This window comes from Poecilia reticulata, chromosome 18 (assembly GCF_904066995.2).
Source record: "Poecilia reticulata chromosome 18, P_reticulata-male-v2, whole genome shotgun sequence".
In the NCBI taxonomy this organism is placed as follows: domain Eukaryota; kingdom Metazoa; phylum Chordata; class Actinopteri; order Cyprinodontiformes; family Poeciliidae; genus Poecilia; species Poecilia reticulata.
The window spans coordinates 28,103,845-28,130,905 of record NC_088847.1 but is presented as its reverse complement, the minus strand read 5'-3'; the positions used below and the strand labels follow the sequence as shown (position 1 = coordinate 28,130,905).

Here is a 27,061-nt window from a genome sequence, read left to right as displayed (position 1 = left end):
GATTTGTTTTAAGGTTTTAATTTTAGAATATGACAGGAAACCTTCCAGATTTAAACTGTTATATTTTCAGGTAATACAATCTTTATTTTGTGACTCCCAAACTATTATTTTGGTGTTTGACTTGATCAGTTTATATTCTTGGTTCAGAATTATTTAACTTTAAATTGAAGTGGGATTGGTTTCTTTATTTTTTGTGACTTAAACTCTTCATAAAAGTTCATTATGAAACAAAATTACATCATTTTCATAAAACTAAGTGAAAATTTTGTTAGAATCTGCTAGAAATAAATTAAAATAAATCAATATTCTTTGAGCAAAGGGTGAAAACATTTTACCTTTTCTTCAAATCTGCTTATTAAAAAACACACAGTAAGCTCTTAATGCAGCATTATTTCATCAGTTTCTTTGACTTTTATAAGTTTATTTACTTCCCAGCTGTTGACTGTTTGGGATTTTTCTCATCCCGGTAAAGTTCTGGATAGTTTTCCTGCATCAACAGCAGGGTTGGTGGTTTCCTGGGATTTCTCTGTTGGAGTCAGGATGCGTCAGCATTTCAGCTACTCGCATCAAACAAATTATCATGACAACCCTTATCTAGAAAGATTCACAGAGGTTAAAGTCTAGAAAATGTTGAAGTTTCTTGGCTATTATTGATAGAAATTTGTGTGTTTAGCTTGTAAAATATACCAACAAACTACTGACGACACATTTCTGTTGGATTTTATGTTATTTTAAAATGATTTGTTCAACTGATTGGTTTTTAGGTACTTTCCACTCCTATATTTTGGATTTTACCTTCCTCTTCTTCTTTCACTTTTAAAGTCTGGAGACTGCTCTGAGAAGAAAACATTTAAGTGTTTACAGGAAAAGGGGAAACTACTTTCTAAAATAATCATTACATTTTGGACCTTTGAAATGCTTTGGATCAAACATTTTTGATTTTTGCATTAGTTTATCTATTTTAAAGATGTGAATATGTTTTGAAATACGTAAAATTTGAATCATGATTTGCTTTAACATGATTTCCACTCACTTGGTGATAAAATGACAAAAGGTACTTTCATGGATGTGGTTTACCAGAAAAGTGCTTCACAGTTTTGTGCATCTGAAAATAATTTTGTTTAGTGATCATTATCTGTGAATCAAAAATAATTTGCAGGATCTTTTTTGGCAACTATTCAAGGTTAATGTCGATTTAGTAAACGGTATTCTTTAAATGCTGTGTTGGTAATCAAATGCTTCTAAAAATCAAATGAAGGCTTTATACATTTTAATAAAAAGTGATAAATATGTATCCTTCAATCCGTTGTCTAAACCCACTAATCCTATCCGGGTCGCCTTGGGGCGTCACAGATTAGTAAACATCGTTCCTGTTAACGTAGTCTGGATTTCAAAATGGCGGCGCCCATAGCCATTGTTTACAGTACTTCTTACAAACATTGTTTTAAGCTTTACTTTCCTTAAGCTAACACCACTTTACGTTTATTGAGTTTAGATTTGCAGGAGCTACATATAACATTGATTTTAAAAGCTGTGTTTTGTAAAATCAAATAAAAAAAAAAGCGATTCGGTGCGGCCATATTAAAACGGAAGTTAGCCTTAAGCTAGGTTACATCTGACGCATTGAAACGGGCACAGGGGGCGCACGAAACACGATGCAGGCCAACCACATTATTATTCTAGCCCTGGTTCATGTTCTCTATCAAAAACCATCTAGTTATAATTACAAACCACAGATTATCACACTTAGTCATCTTTCTTTCATTGTTTTAAAGCTTGGGACAAAAGGGGATTCCTATGAGTCATCACTGCAATCAGCAAAGCAGAGTCTAAAAATAAAACAGCATAAACTGGAGGGTTTTTTTCAAATGTTCATCAAAAACAGCAAAACAAAAATGCCTTTGAGATCTATCAGGTTGTTTAAGTTTAATTCAGGATTAAAACAATAAAATGACATCAGTGAGCCGTAGAGTTTGTCTTCCTTTATACGGGAGATGAATGCAGTGATATTTATGTAAGGGTTTGGTCTGTTTGAGCCTGTGCTGCTTTAGAAACACACGATTATCCACCTGGCAACAACAACAAGCGGTGCTACTGTTAGTCAGTTTGAGTCTGTGAATGCGCTGCATGCAGGCTCATTTCCTTCAACGGCTCAAACTGAGCATGGAGCTTTACAAAGAGCGCCTCATTATACAGAAAGCTCTGTTCAAAGTGTCTAAATGGACTCAAAGAGGAAGAGTTGATGAAGCTGCCAAGAGTATTTAAAAGACAAGCTTAAAATGTATTTGTTGTTTTTTAACCGTTACTTGTTTTACATTAATGTGCCACGCTTTTAGACAAACAGATGGCTAATACCATGTTGTTCTGGGGTGAGAAGGCTCAAAGAAGTAGAAAGTACTCCTGGATCAGTGACTCTGCTCACTCTGAGCCAGGCTCTGGTTCTGTTGGGAGTTTCTTCTTGGTTAAGTGAGAGTTTCACGCATGCTCAGTATGAGGAATTGTGTGTGGGGGGATACTTTTAAGAGTACTTTTACTTGCACTCTACTTTTGACTTTTACTTTGGTAAAATGTACTTTGTTAATTGAATCCCTAAAATAACAGCATTTGCACATAACTTTATATTTAGCTGATTCGATGGCATAATTTTAAATTATTAAATCAGATTTTGAGTAATTTTTTTAAAAAGTTACTTTTTATCTTTATTTGAGTAAAATTATTTTTAAGTAGTTCTATTCCATCCTGTTGTTATCCAGTTAAATATCGGTTCAGTACCATTTTTCAGTTCATAAATGTTAGATTTTCTTCATTAACTGTTGTGTTTAACAGCTTAATATTTATTTCCGTTGATTACAAAAAAAATTAGTTTTTCGTTTATATGTTTTCTACTAGGAATGAAGCTTATCTGGACCGAACACCCCCCGGTTGGGCGGGTCCGGTAGAGCCAGAGAGAGAGAGAGAGAGAGAGGGAGAGCGCGGGGGTTCCCTCCACCTGAGTCAGCGCGCATGCGTGATTCCCTCCGCTGTCAGCTTTTCTCCCGCACGCGCTGGCAGGTCGGAATCAGACCGTTGGAGACTTAGGCAGGAAAACAGACCGTGGATCTGGGAGTCGGTATTTTTTCCCTGTTTCTGGCTCGTTTTAAGGATTAAAACCAGGAGGAAAAGCGACACATTCATTCCGGTAGGTTTATTTTATGTTTTAACGTTTGTTTTTAAACGCTTTGCATTTGATATGTTATTTAAAAACATTGATGTTTGGTGACACCGAGGAAGTGCGCAGGTGTATAACTTCACATTTGATCAATTGCTAGCTTATTTGACAACAATAACCGTAATTTATGAAACATATACTTTATGTTTTTAAACACCTGGAGTTTGTATTTTAGTCTAACTTTAATAAAAAATAATTATCAGCTTCTTTTCCCTTTATCTTCACTTCTTATCAGTTTTATTTCGCATGTTATTGTGATGATATAATTATAGCGCAGCTACAGAGGCTTCATTATTACATTATTCATTATTACTGCTTAATGACAGAACCTTTGGGGGGCCAAACCCAGACCGGACATAATATTCAGTTCATTTAATGCTGAAATAGTAGCTGTACTATGTTTTCTTTGGGATTTTTAATGTAAGTTCAACAAAAATGAGTACAATCTGTTTTCTTTTTGCTATATTATTAGCAGGATGGTTACAACACTAAAATTGTAAAACTTTGACATTGATGACAAATAAATTAGATTCTGACAATAGTTTGTATGGAGCTAAATTGGGGCCCTTAAGGGTGTTTCAAAAAGGAAAGAAGGAATCTGAAAAACTAATTTTGAAACTTAAAAACAACTATTTAGTCTGATAAGTGGTTTGAATTTCAGAGATCAGATTGTTTAAGCTTTGAAGCACCAATTATTTAAACCAATAAACGTTTGGCCAAGAAGGTTGTAATTTTTCAAAGTAAAGGTCTTTATGTATCTATCAGTTCGTCCATCCATCCATCCATCCATCCATCCATCCATCCATCCATCCATCCATCCATCCATCCATCCATCCATCCATCCATCCATCCATCCATCCATGCAGATTAATCATTGATTGATTGTTGCTGTAGTGATAAACCAAATCTTTCTTGTATAAAGTGTTTTTACCATCCCATGATGGTGACCATCCCATGATGGTGTCCAGTTCTCCTCCCAGTCCTCCTAGTTTGTGTCCAGTTCTCCTCCCAGTCCTCCCAGTAAGCTCCTTGCCTGGCTCAGCGCTCCAGCTTGACCCCCTGACCCTCCTGTAGTCGCGGCGACCACACTCAAGGGGGGGGGGGGGACATTTTAGAACTAGGATGCTGTTTGGGGGTGTCTGTCCCCAGTTGCCACGGGGTTACCCCGTTGCCACGGTAACCCCAGAGACCAGCGGCTGCTCGGCCAGCTCCTTTTGCTGGGCGGTAATCATCCTGTTTCCCTCCGTCGCAGAACAGAAGCAGAGAAAATGACTTAGAGGGGATTTGCTTTCATTTAGCTGTTTTTTTATGATCAGAGTCCCATGATGCCGTTCAGCAGGCGGCTTGGATGTTTGCCTGGTTCCCGTCCAGTTGGGGGGGTCCAGATCCAACCCCAGAGCTTCTTAAACACGTGCTTTTGGTGCTGGTTGGCCGTGAAACGAGGCAGATGCTTTCTCCTCCTCCTCCTCGGGGCGTTTACCTGCTGCTGTGAGGAAGTTTGGATGTTTGTCAGAGAGTTTGCTGCTTACAGCAGAACTCCATGTTGATGTTTTCCTTCTTTATGGAAGTGAGAGAGCGTTATTCTTAATTTATGGTTGTCTCAGTGTTTGGACTCTTTGTTCACCAATAAATAAAATGTGGACGTTTGTAGAAATAATCGCACTGCTGATGAAAATAATAATTACCTGTTAAACTTTGGTGATAAGTTGTTTTAATAAATCACATGATTTTTTGTCTTCTCACCTTCTTGGCCCATTCGTTCCATATTTGTTGGTACTTTGGTTGGATTTTGGATGGTAAAATGTCATTATTCACATATTTTTATTTAGATTTATTTATGATTTGCATTATTGTTGGTATTTATTAATTAGATTAATCTGAAATGGATTTATTTCATTGCCAGCAGGTGCAGAGTGAATTTTTGGTTTTGTGTTTCCTGTTTGTATTGTTGAATTTTTTTATTTTTTTTTTTAGATATTCTCTTTGACATTTCTTGAGGATTTCTGGGTTGAACATATTTACAGACAAAGAAACTTTTGAACCTTAAATGTTTATGTTTTCTGTACAGTTTTGGCTTCATTACTGCTCTGATTCTGCTGTTCTTCAGCAAATTAGCTTTTTTGAGTCTGTATGCTCCAGTTAACTTTAATTTAATTACTAAATTAGTCGACAATTATTTGAATTAATCACAATTAATCCATTTATTTGTTTCAGCTAATTTCTTCAAACTTTTAATGTAGGAAAAGTAATTAAAAATGGTGATTTTTTTTTTGTGCAGGTTTCTGGCAAACAGAAATCATATTTACATCTACGCATGATAAAAAAAAGCAGTGCTATGAATTCAATGTCTAAAAAATCTTTTGCACCATAACATTATGTGTTTATATTTAAATATTCCCACCAATCGAGGAAGATTGTGCTGAATTTCTGGGTTTTAAATCCATCCCTTCGTGTCTCTGAATCGTTTCTGCAGCGCTGCGTTTCCCCGTTTGGAAATCTGTCACAAAAAGTGTGGGAGCGGTAATCTGTCAGGCTGCTGAGCAACAAGCAGCCGCCATGAAAACCTAAAGAAAATACATTTTAACAAAAATGTTAAAGCTCGCTGTGTCTGAAATTTTTTTTTTTGTTTTTTTGCATCCCTTTCTACAAACATCCTAAAAATGTTGAGAAAAGTGTAAAATCTAAAATAATTATTGGTTCAAAGCTTGAAAATGTGGTAAAACAAAACCAAAAAGCAGTTATTGGCGTTTATTGCACTTATTGAAAGAAAACGTTCATTCACAGAATTAATTTACTGAAGAACTGAGCGTTCCCTTTTGTAAAATCTTGTAAAAAGGTTCATTTATCATTTTAGTTGCTTAAAAGACTTTGTCTTTTATCTGAATTGTTTCTATTCATCTGCAGGTTAGGAATACATTAAAGATTAAATAAAACCACCAATAACAACATATTCCTCCCAAAAAATGTGTTCCAGACTAAAACTTTTTAATCTTATTGCATCAATTTATTATTGGAAACATGTATTATTATGTTTTTTGTTGTTGTTGTTGTTTTCTTATCCACCAAACAAAAATCACCAAGCCTTTGACCGGCTGTTTTTGGAACAACGTGTAACTTTTCCATACACATTTTACAACAATTATTAACTTTTCTTTCATGCATATAAGCTGCGACGCCCTGCAGAGAGGTGTTACAACCGAGCACAGATCATGTCTGACTTCAGATAATAGAATAAAGCTGTTTACATAAAACTCTCCCTCTGATCCGTTTTGAGTTTTTCACTTTTAATTTACCAGCAGCACAGAGAAACCTCGTGTTCACGTCATTTCCAGATGAGCTGCTCGTATTTTAATAACGTCCCACAGATCAGATTGTCTCTCTGACTGCGTTACGGTGGATCACATAATGACTTGTGTGCTTTTCTTCGTCCTGCTTTGTGCCACACAGAAGAGGTCAGATGAATTTGTAGTGTCAATATTTGTCCTTGTTTTGTTTCTCAAACAGGTTTCTACGAACCGTGTTTGTTTTGCCGTACACTTTCACATCCCTGAGGAGTGGTGACCAGACTCAGAGCTCACATTGTTATCGTTTTATTCAGCTAATATTGCAGCTGCAAATAGAGGATTGAACTTCTACCAGCCTCTAACATGGCATATTAGGGACACTGCAGATAAAACCAGAGTAAATGTAGAGAAAAAAGGACAATCCTGAGTTGAAAATTTGCCACAAAACAATCAGAAATTTTTAGATTAATCTCAGTCATTTCCCCCCCGAAAAAACTACTAAATTTCTGAGTTTTAAAAGCTGAAAATGTGCCAAAAAAAACAAAACTTTTAAATTGTGAGATAAATATCAGAAATTTTCAAGAAAAAAAATCTGATTTTTTTTTAGATTAATCTCATTTTCTAGAAAAAACATGGAAAGTTTTCAGCTTCAAAAGCTGAAAATTTGCTACAAAAAAGCAAGTAAATTTCTTAGTTTAAAAAGTCAAAAAATTTGGCAGAAAAAATGTCAGAAATTTTGAGATTAATATCAGAAATTGTCAAGAAAAACCTCAGAAATGTCTAAATTGAAAATTTGCCACAAAAATAAAAAAAAAAACATTTGAGATTACATTCAAAAATTCTCTAGAAATGAAACAAGAACATTTCTGAGTTTGAAATGTTGCCACAAAACAATCAGAAATTTTTAGATTAATCTCAGTCATTTCCCCCCCCCCAAAAAAACTACTAAATTTCTGAGTTTTAAAAGCTGAAAATGTGCCAAAAAAACTCTTAAATTGTGAGATTAATATCAGAAATTGTCAAGAAAAACCTCAGAAATGTCTAAATTGAAAATTTGCCACAAAATAAAAAACATTTGAGATTACGTTCAAAAATTCTCTACAAATGAAACAAGGACATTTCTGAGTTTGAAAAGTTGAAAATGATTTTTTTATGACGTAAATCACTTTGCTCTGCCTTGTTGCTCTAAAATAAACTTAACTATTGATCAAGATCTGTCAGATTTCTGCGACACAAAACAAGTTTGGACTTTTAAACTCCAGTTAAATTTTATCCTGAGCATATTATTTACCAACAGTCTGTGAGTGCGCTCAGTCGGTGTTCATGTGACTGAAGAGGATGATGATGATGAGGAGGAGGAGGAAGGGGTCAGTCACTCATTCACCCTTCCTGCCTCCTTCGCCATCGAGGTCGCTGCTGCAGGAATGTGGAGCGAGCGGCGGTTGGATGCGTGGATCATAACTGGGTCGGTTGAAGTGAGGTTTTGTTTTCTGAATGCTTCACTGGCCCAGTGGATTTCCCAGCATGCCTCTGGGGCTGAGGCCACCAGCGCTGGGTTGTGACCAGTTTGTGAAACAGAGCTGCAGAAATTTGAATCTTTGACATTTAGATCAGGAGTCTGAGGAGTTTGCATAGATACTGTTTTTTCACTCTTTTGTTGTTTTTCTACATCTTTTGGTCGCCATATTATGCCCGTAATATTTTTGTTGTCGTTTAGTTTCAATATATATATATTTTTTTTCTTTGGTCTTGAGTTAATTTATTTCTTATTTTTTGTATCTCTGTGGTTGTTCTTCATCATCTTGTGCTGATTTTTTTATCTACTTTTTCCTTTTTCTCACACGATCATTTATTTTCATGTCTCTCAGATTACTTTAGCAATCAATCAATTGATTATTCTAACAATTAATTGATCAATTAACTAAAAATAACTTGGCACATTATATAGATCTTTCATTTAACCACTTACAATTTTTTCTTAAATTATTATAAATACATTCAAAGATGGGCTGCACAGTGGCGCAGTTGGTAGAGCTGTTGCCTTGCAGCAAGAAGGTTCTAGGTTTGATTCCCGGCCCCAGTCTTTCTGCATGGAGTCTCCATGTTCTCCCTGTGCATGGTGGGTTTTCTCCAGGTACTCCAGTTTCCTCCCACAGTCCAAAAACATGATTGTCAGGTTAATTGGCCTCTCCAAATTGCCCCTAGGTGTGTGTGTGTGTGCATGGTTGTGTGTCCTGTGTGTCTCTGTGTTGCCCTGCGACAGACTGGCGACCTGTCCAGGTGACCCCGCCTCTCGCCCAACACCCTAGCTGGAGAGGCACCAGCAACCCTCCGGACCCCACTGAGGGACAAGGGTGTTAGAAAATGGATGGATGGACATTAAAATATGCGAATAAGGATTTAATATTCTGGCCTTGTATTTGTTGATTCTGATGTTATTTTGTAGCTAAGCTCCCCATCATGGCTGGAACTTTGTTTTTTTTCATAATTTGAGGCCAAAACTGATGATTTTCCCGGGTCAGCGTCGGCGCTGCCCGGCTGTAAACCTTTATTCTGCTTCCCTTTGAAGACGGGTGGATGAAAGATGTGAGGAAAAAGACGGAGGCAGCTGTGATGTTAGCGTAGCTTTCACATATACACACACACACACACACACACTAACTGTGACCCTGTTTTTGTTGTGCGCCACATAAACAAACTGTCATTGTTTGCTACGTTGTCTGTTTCCACGGCAATCAGCGGGTCAGTGACCGGCAACCAGAGCAACACAAGGCATCCCTGGCATCTCCTGCACTCTGGACCACCAGCATTATGATGCAGAATGTAAATCAGTGACGTTAACTGATAACATTTTATAGTGATGGAAGTGAAACTGTCAGAGGGAAAAGCTCAGGTTGAGCCACTGGAGGTGAACTTGGAAAGGCTCATGTCCATTAATGAAGGTAGAAATGGAGACGGTTGTGACAAAGGAAGGATGTAAAATATGGAGGCTGATGATCCGCTGTGGAGCTGCCAAAAACACAAATGAGCAATTTTATTTAAAAAAAGAAACAACACAACTTTATAACCTGAGAAAAATTTGATTTGAGAAAAAGATATGACATGAAAAATGTGTTGCATCTTGATATCTGGGAAAACAAATAAATTTTTATGCATTCTGGCCTCTCATCTACCCTAAAACTCTGTAGTATAATTCAAAACAACTATTTATAAAAACTCTTTATTTGTGTGTTTGTGGGAAAACGGAGATTTAGTCAGTGACAAATAATGCGCCAATACAATACAGTTTGAAACTATTCCTTATCGACATTGTTTATTTTCTAATAAAAAAAGTAGCTTAACCTATAAATGAACGTCCTGGCGCCATGTTTAAATCCCAACAGGAAGTGGTGGTTGTTTTGAATCAATCTGATTAGCTGGTTTTAGTTTTGCACTACACTGCCCCCTAGGGGTTTGGCATGTTTAAAACAACCTTCAAGGTTGGATTTGTGTGGATTTATATGGATGAAAACTTTTCCGAAAACTATCCCATGTGTACAACATCATTTTCTTTTATTTACAAGTTTTCAGATAATAACTGCTTTTTTTTTCTTATATCCGGTAAATTGACTCACAGCTGTGGTGAAAATGGTCAATTAGAGGACAGAAAATGAGTGAAAACGTAACCAAAGTCAAAAAAAATAACACTTTGTTAGGTTGAGGGAAGAATGTGGCTGTTATAATAACAGCAGCAGCAGAACCAGCAGCTGGGTCGGGTCGCTGGTTCTCACACGCCGGGTGGTTCCGGTTGTTAGCACGATTGAGCAGAAAATTTGATGGAAGGATTCAGGCAATCAGTGATGTGAGATTAGCTTATGTAACGTCGCTGTCGTCTTTAATTCGCCAGCAGGAAGTGGAAATGTTTGTTGACGTGAATCCAGAACTTCACACGGTGATTTCCTCCTTTAGTGAGCATTAAATTATTAAACCCTGCAGGAAGGCGGCCATATTTGGGCTTCCTGCCACGACTCCGCAGCCGTCAACAAGGCAGCTGTTACTGGAAACATTACGTCACTGCTGAGATCGGGTCTTCATTAACCTTTGAGCCGCAGGGGTTGGATGAAAAAAAACTTAAATCACAGGAGAAAAGGAGTTTTCACAAGATTTAAAAAGAAAATAATTAAAACTGCAGAAATACAATTTTAATTTGGTTAAATTTAACTACATTATTACAAACAGACAAACATTAATACAAAAAAAAAATCATCCATCCATTCTGTATTCATATCCTGACCTCTACATTTTTAAGTTATTGTGATTTTTTTTTTTTATATTTATTGATTTAAAATTGGGAAATACAGAATATTCTGGGGATTTGTGAGAGAATATAGTGTGATAAAACATTGTTCTAGTAAGTTCATCCAGCCAGGAATAAAGTTTCTAAACGAAGCGGCGTCACTTTGGCGTTTGCTTCCAGCTGAAATTTAAAACTGGGCTATTTGAGACCGAAGCACCAAACTAAAAACTTTTATCATCCAGGTTATAATATAATAATTATATATCACTCTAATTTAAATGATTGAGTTGCTTTAATTTATCATGCGATTAATTGATTTATTGATTTAGTCAGATGTCTTCAACGTCCAAGCGATTTTTGTTTCTTTTCAACTTTTCTCTCCAGACTGTTGATCTTCACCCGCTGATGTTTCGAATGACTCTTCTCCACTGTTACCATGGTTACCCGTGATCCTGGTGACCCTTCAAGCCTGCTCCCGTCCAATCAGACGTGGCGATGCACGTCATGGGCAGCGTCTCCCCGGCCAACGACATCCAGGGGTTTTCCTTCCAGGAGGACGCCGCCGTCGCTGAGGCCATGTCTCCGCCGTCCGCGCTCAGATTTTCACACAACAGTAAAAATGGAACCCAACTTGTAGAAAACCTTCCTCCTCCTCTTCCTCCACCTCCTCCACCCGCTCCTCTTCCTCCTCCGCCGCCGCCGCCTCCTCTGCTACCTGCAGGTAATCCAGGTGGGCTGAAGAAGAAGAAGAGGGTGAGGAGTTTCTTCTGGAAAACGATTCCAGCGGAGCAGGTACACTGTAAAACACAGTCAGTGGACTTTACGTCACAATTTACACAAACTTATGTTATGAAACATGTAAAAACAAATTAAGTTGTTCAATTTACATATTACAAACCTAAAATAATGTAAGTTTTGTCTTTTGTGCATAAACTAAATAGCAAAGACATCTTGACGCTGAGTTACATTCGAAGAAGCTGTTTGATTAAGACTTTTCCATTTTAAACTGATTACATTAAAGCATGTAGTTTTTATAAAGAATGTTTGTTTTATATTTGTTAAAACTGTCACCATGATGTGACAGGTTGCTATGAGACAGATAATTTCTGAAAAGATCGATTTTTTTCCTCCTTTCTGGGCTACTGTTTCTGTCTGAAGAAATGCACAAAAACAGCCAATCAGATACAAGAGGTGCTGTCAATCATCCTCGTGTACTTGCTACGAAATGTGCTAATAGCAGAGAAACAACTTACAGTCACAGGAAAACCTGCTGTTAACTGTTAACCCTTTATAATCTAAAATCCTCACCAGTTTCAAATATTAAACTTTTTCACGTTAACTTGAATAGATTAACTTACCAAACATTTTTTATCCAAAAGTTCAAACCGCCTGTTTAAGATGAGTGCAAACAATAAGTTGATGAGAACTTATGTTCACCTGAATTTAAACAGAATGTTCTGTTTTACAGTGCATGCTTGAGATCAAACAGTTGAATCTTTGCTTCAGGTCAAAGGTCACGCCAACCTCTGGACTCAGGGTCCAGTCCAGCAGGATTTCCAGATTGACGTCCAGAAAATCGAGGAGCTTTTCACGCAGAGCGACGGCCCGCCGGTTTCCACGCCGACCAGGGGAGGAAAGACCCGGGTGTCGTTCAGGGAGGCCAAAGACGAGGTTCTGGTTCTGGTTCTGGCTCTGATGCCTGTTGGTCGACAGTTTGGACCCGGACTCTGACCATCTCTTTGTTTACACCAGGTCTCCATCCTCGACTCGAAGCGAGGGCTGAACATCGCAATCTTCCTCAAACAGTTCAAAAGGTAAATAAATGGAAATATGTATTTTTAATTAGTGGAGAAACTCAATAATAAATTATAATCAAGTTGATGTCAGGTTCTGTAACACACAGTTCTCATGTCACTGACAGCCATCTTGGTAGGCAGTTGCTATGACAACAGTAAACAAGCCACAAGCTTAAATTAATCGATACAATATCGCCATTTTGAACATTTGACATACAGTACAAAGTTGTTAATTAAAAGTTCTTCCTGGTCCTTTTGCCTGTTTTCCCTGTCTAAGCTGAGAGACTAATATCTTTTGAAACTTAATTTTGGGTACAGAGTCTCATAATCCGGTTGTTTCAGTTGTTTTCTATATTTATTTTGGATTTTTTTAATGTTTTCAAGTTCCGGTGTTAAATGTTCTTTAGAAATTAAAGTTTTTTGATCTTGTATTCACTTTAATATGATATTTTTATTATTATTTTAGTTGAAATTTACCTCAAAATATTGAGATACAATATTATCGAAAATTTCTGGGACAATTTATCGTCCAACAAAACTCATGATCGTTACAGGTCTAGTTGATGCTGACATTACCATCGACAACGTATGTGCTGCTACATGTTAGCATTGAGATGCTAATTTGAGCTTGAACAGCATTGCTAATAGGCTAGCTCCTTTTAGCACAACATGTAAACAATAAGTGTTTTCCAGTCAGATTATTTTTTGAAGCAAAACTTATCTCCCATTGGGCCAAGAGAAGCAGCTTCTATCGCTGTTGTTTGGGGATTTCACTTGTGCGTCAGATTTACATGTGAACCAGAAACACGTAAATGCAAAGGTTCCAGCTCTGAACCGTTGCATGTAAAGAAAAAAAAAAAGATTAATTGCGTTTAAACAATTTTTACACATTGAAATCTATGTAATTAATTCACCTGTCTGCGCCAGTGCTAACGGCTTTCCTACAAATAATTTCTTGATTTTAATCAACTTCTGAGGCATTTATGGTAAAATGAAATCCAATATAAACACTTTCAGATCATTTAAAGCTTCATATCTTTGATGCTAAGGGAATAAAACCATTAAATTGGCTTTAATACATGTTTTTTTTCCCGTAGAGGTCATGTTTAGTTTGAGTCATGCACCGAGCTGAAGCTGGTATATTTATCTGCCGAGTCTGAATCCAGGGTGACAGTGTGACTGCGTGACGCGTCTCCTCGCCCTCATCCTGAGGTGTTGTGGGTAAAAACAGATGTGATGATGCTTCTCTGCTATGCAGGAATGCGAACAGGATGGATGTTAACGACACGTGGCTGATCCACGGCTACGTCAGAGATTTGGTTCAAACTGAAACAAAAATCCCAGAATGAGACCAATTATCACAACGAGGGACGAAATACAAAAACAAAGACTAAATGTTTCTTTCTAAATTGATTAGGGGGAAACTGAAAGAGAAAACCACAAAAAAAAACTGAAACGACATGAAAAAAAACTGAAACTAACCTTCATCTCAAATCTTATGATAATTAGGGATAAATCAATTAATCACACAATAAATTAAAATGAGCTCAATAATGTCCATTTCCATGACATTGTTCCTCTTTCCTCTCTCTGGATGATAAAAGTCTGGTGCTTTGGTCTCAACCAGCTCTTATTTTGAAGGATAATTTTGCTCACGGAAAAACTTCATGACTCATTTTATTTGTTGCTTATTTTGGAAATTTTAAATGTTCATTCCAATTTAAAGTTTATTGATCACTTTTGCGTTATTTTTACATTGTTATACTATTATCATGAAAATGGTCTAAAAGCAAAAATATTATAATTTATCGCAGCAACTTCTGGGACAATTTAGCGTCCAGAAACTTTATCAAAACCGTAATTTTCATATCTTTTTTGTTAGAAAGCAGAAAAACTTCAAAACTTGCAGAACAGCTGCAGATTATTCCACTTTTATTAAGCTTAAGCTCTTATAAACCACCAATTGCATCAATTAAATATGTTTGTGTTGAAATCCTGGCTAAAAATGAAGCATTTTCTCAAAAACAAACCTTTAATCTTCCATCTTTAGCTTCATGTCGGTTTGGACCAGAGGAAAACGGGTCACAGCCTGTTCTGACCGTGTTTATGATGTTCAGAATCGATGCTTAGGAAACACACGAGGGAGGCGCTCCCACTAAATTAGTTTACACTGATATAAATAGTCATATAAATCTGTGCAAAACTCTTAATTCATCTTCATTTCTTCTATTTGACTGCAGATGAGCTTGTTTTGAATCTGAGTTTGGTTTATTCTTATCTTTTACGACTGATTAACACAGACCAAAGTGCCATTTTAACACATTCAGAGTGTAATTTAGCTGTTAATTAGATTAAGCATTTCCCCCTGCAGGTCCAATCAGACGCTGGTGGATGAGATTCGCCATGGCAACAGCGAGTCATTTGGGGCGGAGCCTCTGAGAGAGCTGCTGAAGCTGCTTCCAGACAAAGACGAGGTAAATATTTCATCTGACGCCCGAAACACAAACATCCTCACCGACAGAGAGAAATACAACCGTTTTATTTATTCATAAACGTAAAACTCTGGGTTTGATCCTCTGAAGGTGAAGAAGCTGAAGGCGTACCGAGGCGACGTCTCCAAGCTCTCATTGGCCGATTCCTTCATTTATTTGCTGACTCACCTGCCCAGGTGAGCTCACTACTTTATCCAAACATTTTAGCTAAACATGCTAATATTCAGAATTAATCTGTCGAGCACAGACGCACTTTTAAATACGACGTTTTTTTAAGTTGTTGCTGGTAATCAGATTAGATGGTACTGCAAAAATAACAACAACTTATATCAGCAAACTAATCACTACAAAAAAACAAAATATTTCACATCTTTTTCTTCTAGTTTCTAGTGCAAATATCTTAAAATAACACAAAACTAACTTATAAGTAACTTTTCAGCAAGAAGACATAAGAGCTTGTTTGAGGTAAATGATTTCTTAATATTGATGAAAAGCTGCTTGTTCCATTCACACTAATTAACTTATTACAGTGAAAAAAATTCTTGTTATAAATGAAAATAATCTACCAACAAAACAAATATTTTTTCACCGAATTAAGAAATTAATGACTTAAAACAAGCTCCTTCCTGAAAAGTTATTTATAAGTTACTTTGATCTTAGATATTTACACTAGAAACTAAACCAAAATTACTTAGGAAGAGTTTGTGTTTTTGCAGTGTAAAAACCGAAACTGAATAAAAAATCTGAATTACTTTAAAAAGCTGCTGAGAAATGTACTTAGAAATATTAAGAAACAGCAACTTAAATCATTATTGCATTAAATAGGGCTGCACAGTGGCTCAGTTGGTAGAGCTGTTGCCTTGCAGCAAGAAGGTTCTGGGTTCGATTCCCGGCCCCGGTCTTTCTGCATGGAGTCTCCATGTTCTCCCTGTGCATGGTGGTTTTTCTCCAGGTACTCCGGTTTCCTCCCACAGTCCAAAAAACATGACTGTCAGGTTAATTGGTCTGTCTAAATTGTCCCTAGGTGTGAGTGTGTGTGTGCATGGTTGTTTGTCCTGTGTGTCTCTGTGTTGCCCTGCGACAGACTGGCGACCTGTCCAGGTGACCCCGCCTCTCACCCGGCACGTTAGCTGGAGAGGAACCAGCACCTCCTGACCCCACTGAGGGACAAGGATGTAAGAAGATGGATGGATGAATGGATGCTTTAAAAAACGTGATAAACTCGATAGATATCAATTAATTTTCAAGTACCATTTAAGGATTTTTTCTGACATGAAAAAAACCCCAGAAACAAACCAACATAAATATGTAAATAACTAAATACTCAAAAACTAATTATGTCAGAATGGGAGTAAGAATCCAACTCCTTCTCCTTTTTTATTTTTAAAACATTTACCAGCTGATTTCAGTGTCATATTTTATGAAAAACCAACCAAATCCCCCTATTAATGCATATTATATACAATATATTCATATTTACAAACAAGGAAAAACAAATAAGTGATCAAATGATCTGTGAAAACAATGTTTTTGTACAACATGAACAAAATACGTAGATTCTGCATATTTAGTGTGACTTGCTAAGTGTCTCTAGTTAATTAACATAAATTCACAGTAGAATAGAACAGAAATGGAGAAATTCAGGTTAATCAGCAGCAAAGTGAAAATGAAAGCAGATAAATGTGATTTTATGATCTGAAAACTTTGATGCTGCCGTTACAACCAGCTCACATTCTCCTGTTTCTCTCATTATTATGACGCCATCAATCCATCAGTCTCTGCAGAGCATTTTTCATTATAATGTAAATAAAACCTCTAAATATGTGTAATGTCTGTTTAAATGCAGTTACTCGGTCCGCATCGAGTCCATGCTGCTAAAGGAGGAGTTTCCTGCTTCCTGCGACGCCATGAAGCGAGATTTTAAAATCCTTCGCTCTGCAACCAAAGGTAGCAAACATTTTACTGAAATACCTGAAATATTTAAATTCTGTTGCTTTTATTTGCTTCTGTCTTTCATTTTTAACCAAAGAAGAAAAAACATGGTAGTTTATTCAACCTTCCCTGAACACTAATGTCGTCATATTCCTTCATTTTCACCTCAGTTATTTATTTTTAGGATAGTTTTATGTGACAGACCAACACATAAAAACTGTGCCTAATTTTACAGTTAGTGGAAAATTATGAATATTTTTAGACTTTTTCTAAAACTGAAATCTGATCTGATTTCACGTGAATTCAGACGTCAAAGAGTTAATAATTTGCAGAACCACTTTTTGCTGTAATAAGTTTCTATCTAAGGGCTGCACAGTGGTGCAGTTGGTAGAGCTGTTGCCTTGCAGCAAGAAGGTTCTGGGTTCGATTCCCGGCCCCGGTCTTTCTGCATGGAGTTTGCATGTTCTCCCTGTGCATGGTGGGTTTTCTCCGGGTACTCCGGTTTCCTCCCACAGTCTAAAAACATGACTGTCAGGTTAATTGGTCTCTCTAAATTGCCCCTAGGTGTGAGTGTGTGTGTGCATGGTTGTGTGTCCTGTGTGTCTCTGTGTTGCCCTGCGACAGACTGGCGACCTGTCCAGGTGACCCCGCCTCTCGCCCGGAACGTTAGCTGGAGAGGAACCAGCAACCCTCCTGACCCCACTGAGGGACAAGGGTGTAAGAAAATGGATGGATGCTTCAATCTAAGCTCCATTCATCATCCTGACCTCTTTTTATGATCTGTTACAGAAAATGATGATAAATACATCCATGTTTCTAAGAAAGAAAATGTAAAAGTTAAGGAATTTAACTCAATACTGTAAGAAGAGTTGAACAGTTTGATATCTGAAACTTTTATTCCACGGTGAGTTCAGTTTAAACATGATAAAAACTTACAGCAGCTCTCACTGCCTCTAGATTACTTAGTGTATTTTTTTTAAGTGTGCTAAGATATTTACAGTAAAAACTAAACCAAAAATACTTGATAAGATTTTGTGTTTTTGCAGTGCAGGGTGTATTTTAAAATAATTCATCAGACTCTCTTTTGAATGTTTTCCTTTCACTAAACTTTCTGCAGTGATTTTTGTGTTTTTATGTTACAAAAAAATGTTAATCTGAAGACGGATATTTGACAGCTGACGACTCAGTTTCTACTAAATATAAATCAGCAGAAGAAACTCACCTGACTTCTTCAGATTCTGTGCAGATGTGCAGAGCGATACGTCACCTTAACACGTTGATTATTTTTAGCAGTGTGTGTGTGTGAATCTCTGCCTGAGCTGCTAACAAAGCGCTGCCACTGTTAGCTCTCTCTCTCTCTCTCTCTCTCTCTCTCTCTCTCTCTCTTCTCTAACGACACATTTCTTCCCTCCTTTCGTTTTCCTCTCATCCAGAGTTAATGTGCTGTAAGGAGCTCCACGCTGTTCTGCACTTGGTGCTGCAGGCCGGAAACATCCTCAATGCTGTGAGTGGGGAATAAAAACAATTCATAATTAATTAGAAAACCAGCTACAGATTGTTAACTCTCCCTGTCTAATGTCATATAAAACAGATTAAAACTGGTTTTTGTTCAGTTTTCATCTCTGGTGCAGAAAACTGCGACCAGAAAGCTCCCTGCAGCTCGTGATTTTTATTATTTTTTTTACAAGGAACAGATGTTCACTTATTTCAAGGATCATCAGGGAGCGCTAGACTCAAACCGTATCATTATCCCTTATTGTTCACATTGTCAAACTGGAAACTTCGCCTTCGCATGCTGCGCAAATTACACAGAGGCAGCAGAAACCTTTCATGCTCTGCCTTTAAAACATTTAAATATGTTTATAATCTTTACCTTCAGCCTTTCTCGCATGCGAACAGCTCATGTTTCTGTCCAAAAATGTATTTTATGCACTTCTTATTTGTTATTACAAGGCTTTAAAACGAAATATGTTGATATATGAAGTTGACAGAGGAGGGACGTCAAATTACCATAACAATGCAGCAACAGAAAACCACAAACAATAACGGACTGAAATAGACGGCGATAAAAAAAGAGACAGACTGACAGCAGGACAATCTGTGTGAAAAAATGTATGAAAAATAGAAAACAAAAACCCTTCGAACGTCATCCAGTTTCACACAATAAAACTTCTAATGTATTTATATATGTGTTTTTAGTGATTAAAGTCTGAGAAGTGTGACATGGTGGAAACAGCCGACAGGTCAGGGAGAAAACTGGAAAAACTAGTAAAGCAGAGAACAGCTAAAATCCACAAATACGTCAAATTTGGCTGAAAACACGAATAAATGCATATTTTAATCATTCAAACACCAAATATACCTTAATGTGGACTAAAACGCTACACCTGAACCTTCAGAGCCACAGAAAGACGGTTACAAAGTCGGCCTTCTACCGTGTTTCCCTGAAAGTAAGACAGTGTCTTACTTTCTTTTTATCCCCAAAAGCCCCACTATGTCTTACTTTCGGGAAATGTCTTATATTGGAAAAGATTTGTCGAATTTTTTGTTTTAACCATAAAATGAACATTTATTAACAACCTGAACAGTATTGTATTACCGTATTTTAAGCAGGAGGCAGCAGTGACAAGCACAGGGGACGGCGCGGTGACGTATGGAGAGGGGGACGGCGCGGTGACGTATGGAGAGGGGGACGGCGCGGTGACGTATGGAGAGGGGGACGGCGCGGTGACGAATGGAGAGGGGGACGGCGCGGTGACGTATGGAGAGGGGGACGGCGCGGTGACGTATGGAGAGGGGGACGGCGCGGTGACGTATGGAGAGGGGGACGGCGCGGTGACGTATGGAGAGGGGGACGGCGCGGTGACGTATGGAGGGGGGACGGCGCGGTGACGTATGGAGAGGGGGACGGCGCGGTGACGTATGGAGAGGGGACGGCGCGGTGACGAATGGAGAGGGGGACGGCGCGGTGACGTATGGAGAGGGGGACGGCGCGGTGACGAATGGAGAGGGGGACGGCGCGGTGACGAATGGAGAGGGGGACGGCGCGGTGACGTATGGAGAGGGTGACGGCGCGGTGACGTATGGAGAGGGGGACGGCGCGGTGACGAATGGAGAGGGGACGGCGCGGTGACGTATGGAGAGGGGGACGGCGCGGTGACGTATGGAGAGGGGACGGCGCGGTGACGTATGGAGAGGGGACGGCGCGGTGACGAATGGAGAGGGGACGGCGCGGTGACGTATGGAGAGGGGGACGGCGCGGTGACGTATGGAGAGGGGACGGCGCGGTGACGTATGGAGAGGGGGACGGCGCGGTGACGTATGGAGAGGGGGACGGCGCGGTGACGTATGGAGAGGGGGACGGCGCGGTGACGAATGGAGAGGGGGACGGCGCGGTGACGTATGGAGAGGGGACGGCGCGGTGACGTATGGAGAGGGGACGGCGCGGTGACGTATGGAGAGGGGACGGCGCGGTGTCGTATGGAGAGGGGGACGGCGCGGTGACGTATGGAGAGGGGACGGCGCGGTGACGAATGGAGAGGGGACGGCGCGGTGACGTATGGAGAGGGGGACGGCACGGTGACGTATGGAGAGGGGGACGGCGCGGTGACGTATGGAGAGGGGGACGGCGCGGTGACGTATGGAGAGGGGGACGGTGCGGACGTGGGCAGGAGGCGGCGCTCAGCTAGATGAGAGGCAGGCAGCAATACCCCCGTTTCGGGGTACGGCTTATATTAGCCGACCCCCCTGAAACCCCTGATACGTCTTACTATCGGGGAAACACGATATCACCTGAAGAACTTTTCCAGGATTAAAGAACTAATGAACCAGGAATATCTGCAGAAACTCATTGATTACTTCAAAATAAAAATCAGTCAGGCAGCTGCAGCTGATATAAACACTGGACATAATTCAGTACATTTAAAATGAGACAAAAATAACTTAAAAGTCACTTTTCAGCAACTTTGGAATCAATAGTTCCTTAATATTGATGAAAACGTTTGTTTGATTGGCAGATTATTTCACTTGTTATACCAGAAAAATGTTTTAAGTTCTCATAACTTTTCATCAATATTAATGTATTATTGACTTAAAACAAACTCCCACATTTTGCTGAACAGTTACTTGTAAGTCAGTTTTGTCTTATTTCAAGTGAACTAACATTCGTATTATAAACGAAACAAAAATACTTTTATGTTTTTGTAGTTTCAGTTGTAAAGTCCTTCCACTGAGAGAACAGACTTTAAAATACTTTATTTAGTTTATAAATCACTGAAAAGATCTGCTGCTGCTGCTGTATCGACCTTCCAGACCTCTCAAGTCTTCTGGTTCTGGTTCTGCATCCAGAACCAAACATGGAGGAGCAGCATTCAGCTTCTATGCGCCACAAATCTGGAACAAACTTGCAGAAAACTGTTTTAAATTGGGGCTAAAAACCCGTGTCAACTGGAACGTCGTTGGTTTCAGCCTGGATGAAACCTTGGCAGTGCAGTGGGGAGGTTTGGGCTGGAAGCTGCTCCAGTTGTTGCTAACGGCTGTGTTGTTTTCTGCAGGGAGGTTCTGCAGGAAACGCCGTGGGCTTCAAGCTGTCCTCCCTCCTGTCGCTTGCAGACACCAAGTCCAACAAACCGGGGATGAACCTGCTGCACTTCGTGGCTCTGGTCAGTGACTCAACCTGATGGTGATGATTAAACCAACTTCTCTGATGTTCTTTTCACTCAAACATGACCATTTTCTCTTCATCTTAAAAGCTAAACTAAAATATATCTAAATATTGCATCTTGTTTCCTTCTGACCGCAGTTCAGGTAAAGTTGAGATTTTTATTTTTTTCTCCAGGAAGCTCAGAAAAAAGACCAAAAGCTGCTGGAGTTTCCTCTGAAACTGAGCAACATCCAGGCTGCATCCAGGTGAGACGGCGCTGCAAAGGTTCTCAGCTGAGGGTCACGTCTCACTGCAAAAACACAAAATCTGACCAAGTATCTTGGTTCACTTGCAGATATAAGCTTGTTTTAAGTCAATAAATCCTTAATGTTGATGAACAAGAACTAGCTTTCTTGTCAAGGGACTTGTAACTTGTCCCAGGTTATAAATAATCTGCCAAAGGAACTGGAACTTTTTCATTGATATTTTAGGGACTTGTTGATTTAAAACAAGCTGCTATATGTTGTTAAAAAGTTACTTTTAAGTTCGTTTTGTTTTATTTCAAGTGAACGAAGATATTTGTACTGGAGCATAAACCAAAAATACTTAATTTTGTGTTTTTCTTCCAGTGCATGTCTGAATAAATAAAAAATAAAGATCAGAAACGTTTTTACAATGAGACGCCGCGCCCTGCTGACTTTGGTTGGCAAAGCTTTTTCTACAAAGCCAAATCACATCCCTCAAATTAAGCTGAAATAATTGTGTTTAAATAGAGAAAAACTGTTGTTTTTCTTTTGTTAGGATCTCCATGGAAACGCTGGATGCTGAACTGCAGCTGCTGACGTCTCGCACGCGCTCAGTAGAGGACAGCATCCAGAAAGACACGGAGCTGCTGCAGCAGCTGGACAGTTTCCTCCAGGTAGAACAAAGTTTCACAGCATTTTTCAGGCTGATTCATTTCTGCATTTATTTTTACGAAACGACTCAGACTGCAGGTAGAATGAGCTGTAAATATGTTACAAAAAAAATCAGCTACAAACATTCAATTTAATAGCTGCAAGTAATTGATAAGCACAATAAAAATGCAAACTAACCCCAAGATATTCATGTCTGACAGAATTACAGATAGGTCGAAGTAAGATAATTGATAAGACTTTATTTTAAGGGGTGTGTGTAAGACTGACATGAAGGAGTCTTCATGAATGGTTACAACTTTTACTGCAAAGTTGCATTAAAGTCCATTAAAAGTGTCATGTAACCCCCTTCAAATAAAGTGTGACCAACTCGTTTTAAAACAGCGTTAGCCATCCTGCAGTAGAACCAGCCTGAGTAACGGTTTGTGTCGCTGCGTCTCAGAGCGCCACGTCGTCGTTGTGCTCGCTGCGCGGCGGCCAGCAGCAGCTGAAGAAGGAAGGCAGAGAGCTGATCGACTTCTTCTGCGAGGACAGAGACTCGTTCAGGCTGGACGACTGCTTCAGCATCTTCCAGACCTTCTGCACCAGGTTCACAAACGCTGCCAAGGTTGGTTCAAAAACTCTGTTCAGCTAATTTTAAGGGTTCATTCACACCAGCCCTCTTTAGTCTGCTTTGATCAAACTCTAGTCCATTTGGGTAGAAAGTCCGGTTCGTTTGGGGAGGTAAAAAAGCAAACCCTGGTCAGTTTGATTAGAAGTGTTTTTCTGGATCTTAAAGGAGAACAAGGAGAGAGAGGCGAAGGAAGCGACTCGCTGTCAGCGGATGCATGAGGAGGAGCTGAAGAGACACTCGTGGTCCGGAGGAGAGGAGGTAACAGAATCCCACTCTGGACAATTTAAGATTATAAATATAACCCCAGTTCTCTGATTAGCATTTAGTTTGTGTCTCACTAACTCCCAGATTGTTTTACTGACAAATTATCCCCAACTTGCACATGAGGTCACGACCCATTAGATTTATGGGACACAAATCTGACAACAGGAAAAACCTTGATTGTCCAGTTGGCCAAATTGGTGGACATTTTAGCTTAGCACCCAGTGGTCCAGTTGTATACAGGAAGAGAAGAGGTTTTTTACTCCTCTACTCATGGGATGAGGATCTTGGCTCCTGCTGACGTAGACGTAAACACTGCCAGCCATTCAGGAGGCGTGAGACACAAAACGAAACCCACTGACTTCCTGACCAGGTAATATATTTCTCTTGTGCGATTGTGATGTAGGTGACCGGAGCCCTCGGGTGGCGCTGCAGGAGTGAGACCGACATGTCAGCAGCAGCAGCAAAAGATGAGGTTGGACTTTTACTGGACCTCCTGAACCCAAAGTCGCAGTCTCGCTCCTCTCTGAATACCAAGCACGTCGCTCGAGGACGTTCTGGGAACTTCCAGCGAAGCCGTAACTCTCCATTCAGCTCGCCATCTCTCGTTGCAGAGCGGGAGCTTAGCGCTTTGTTGGAGAAATCCAACGACCTCAGAGTTCCTCGGCAGAGAGGAAAGGAGGACACGAGGAAGCATTCCCCACCAAACTCCTCAAAACTTGAGCCTGGAGGTTCAGGACTCTCTCCTACGAAGGTTTTAACCCACTTAGAAACCCCCACCAGAAGGAACCCTGGAAACATTGATGAAGCAGATAAAGATGAAGTTCCAGTCAAATCTGCCTCTGATTCAAAGCAACAATCTGAGCTCAACAACAGTGGGAATAACTCATCTGCTCCCAGTTTCAGCAGTGACGAAAAACTCCCCAACAATCCGTCTGAGTCTCGTTTGAGGAATGAAACAGCTGATCAGACTTCCAGTAGACAGAGTGCTGACTGTAGCACCACTGCTGCTAAAGGAAACATGTCTGTGCTTCTAGAGAGATGCACCCTGGTGCCTGAGCTAAAGGTGTTTGACAGTACCACCCAGACGGGCGGCGGCGACTCGGTGACCGCAGGTCCGGAAGAGCAGGGAGCGGACAAACCTCAGAATAACTCCCAGGAGATTGAGAAGAACATTGAGGAACAAGAAGTCAAGGTGATTGTCTGGTGTGTGACAGGTGTGTGTGAAGCAGCCGGTGAAAACACACCTCTACAAGCAGAGAAGGATCAACAGGGAGGGAAGACTCAGAGAGAAAAGCAGCAAACTTCCTCTGCAGCATCCACTAATGAGAGTTCAGAAGCTCAGGCAGATGGTCAAAGCACAGAGTCCGTCCCAATCAGCAGCCAACCAGTGCCTGTCTCCCGCTCCAATGACCCTGGATTACATCCAATAATCCCTGCATCAGCCAATCCAGATCCCACTCTGACTGCAGAGGCACCTGAAAAAGCGAAAGTGATGAACTCCACCAATCAGAGGACAGATGTGGCACCTGGCTCAAAGCAAACATCTCATAATACAAACATAAACAAGAAGACTTTGAGGCAAAGGACAGTAGAAGGTTCTTCAACGGGTGGGAAAACGAAACCTGAAACTTCAACCAAAAACTCCACCAAGAAGTCCCTGGACTCCAGAACTGGAAATACTGGAGAGAAACCATCAAACACAACCTCTACAGGCGGCAGATCGATCCGCACTCTCACCAGCTCAGAGAACCAGAACATCAGGCGAGTTGTACCAATCACAAGGATCAACCCAGGTTCTTCGTCCAGAGATAAAAAACCTGAAAAGCCTCCAGCGAACACCCGCAGCTCCTCCAGAACCACTAGTCTGAACATCCCCTCCCCCCGTCAAGGAGAAAGGCCCAGAACTGCTCCGGCGTCCCAACGGTCAGGCTCCACTAAGACCCCAGAGTCCAGAGAGCAGAACCAGGACCTGGAGGGCAGGCCATCCGTCCGGAAACCCCTAAAGAAACCCAAAGCCCAAGCAGAGGAGAAAATGTGTCTCTCAAAGCTTCGAGCTCTCAATCAGGTCGGAGGAGGCAGTGTCAGTGCTCCTGTCACGCCCTTACACAAATCCAGAACCCCGTCATCGTCACCGCTTCCGGGTTTCACCAGAAACACAGCATCGTCTTCTTTCAGAAGAACCAAACCTCCTCTGACGGCGTCTCACCCCTCCAACTCCGCTTCCCCTAAATCCTCCTCCCCCAAGACCTCCTCATCCTCCTCCAGAGCCACAGATCTCCTAAACGCCTCCTCCTCTTCCTCTCTGAAGAGGTCTCAGAGCGCCAGGTCCTCCGCTCCGTCACCTCTCCACAGCTCCCTGGCGCCCCCTAAAGGCCACAGACGAAACGACAGCGGCAGCGACAAATCAACTCATTCCAAAGACTGGAGCAAAACCAGCAGACCGAACTGGAGATAACAGGAGATGGGAACAAACTCTTGGTTTCTGTTGTTCCTCTGATTCTGGAGGTCAAAGTGGACTGTAGAGTCCAGGTACAAACTGAGGATTCTTCCTGAAACAAACATTTACCATGTTGGTCAGAAATTGTTTCCTCTTCACTTTAACTCCAACATGTTGGTGGTAAAATGATGGAAACACTAAATATGCGTTCTTTCTACAATCAGTACTAATAAAGTGCTTTAAAACCCCTCAGACGACACATTCAGAGATGAAGTGCAAGATGTTTTCCAAGTGAGATATTTATGTAAACATGGCATTCAATGTTGAAGATTTATGAACTAAAACTAACTATAGAATTAGACTTTCTCGTCTTTTAAGGCTGATGGGCACCAAACTGTGTAAAGGGGAAAATATCCTGTTGATTAAAGTCAGTCCCAACAGTTGTCAGTGGGGGGGGCTGTTTGCCTTTTAAACATGTTCATATGATCCTACATTTTAATATGTTTCATTTTATCTCAATAAACATGAAGCTTTCCGTCTTCATTCAAGTGATTCAACAGTCTGAGTCCGAATCGGTCCAGGTGGAAGAGATGTTGTTGGTGTGGAAGGATTTCTGCTGATACCCTTATACCATCTGGCAAGGGGAAGGAGAAAAACTAACTGGCTAGCTCACTGGCTTTTTTGCATCCATCATGGTTTAATTATAAATTTGTCACCTGTTGCCTGGATGAAGTTTGTCTTTGCCATTGGATCACTTCTATCGTTAACCCATACCACGCTACAGTCATTCTTTTGTTCATTTGTATCGTAATGCAGGTTTTAAATTTGAGTTGGTGAAACGTACAGAAACAGTGGATGTCAACGATCTCCGAGTTCACTGACGGAGCGGAAAGGAGAACACAAAGAAGCCTTTCCTCCTCTAAACCTGAGCCTGGAGGATCGGGACTGATTTCACAAACCCAGTTACAAAAGAAACCCTGAAAGCACCGACGAGACACAAGACGCAAACTAAGTTGGAAGCTTAGAAAATATTTAAAATTGTTGATTAACACAATAATAAAATGAAACCAAAACCAAAATAGAATTATTTTTATGTGAGCATTAAATGAAGGTTTGTGTAAAAACAAACAGACCGGAAGAGTCACAAGATGTTAGTATGAATGACGTTTTATTAGATAGAAGACTTTAAAGAAACATAGAAAT

The 27,061-nt window shown here is 40.1% G+C and overlaps 1 protein-coding gene across 1 annotated transcript; it reads left to right on the top strand.

Annotated features, from left to right (window-relative positions):
- The first annotated feature begins 2,979 nt into the window (after positions 1-2,979).
- On the top strand, positions 2,980-26,401 carry LOC103480853 (uncharacterized). The gene is made up of 14 exons (XM_081599304.1): positions 2,980-3,178; positions 11,153-11,560; positions 12,275-12,439; positions 12,521-12,582; positions 14,936-15,038; positions 15,147-15,232; positions 16,903-17,003; positions 18,422-18,492; positions 21,542-21,649; positions 21,826-21,896; positions 22,432-22,549; positions 22,987-23,151; positions 23,323-23,415; positions 23,825-26,401. The coding sequence occupies exons 2-14, from the start codon at positions 11,264-11,266 to the stop codon at positions 25,874-25,876; spliced, it is 3,492 nt and encodes a 1,163-aa protein (XP_081455430.1). The 5' UTR covers positions 2,980-3,178; positions 11,153-11,263; the 3' UTR covers positions 25,877-26,401.
- Positions 26,402-27,061: the final 660 nt, after the last annotated feature.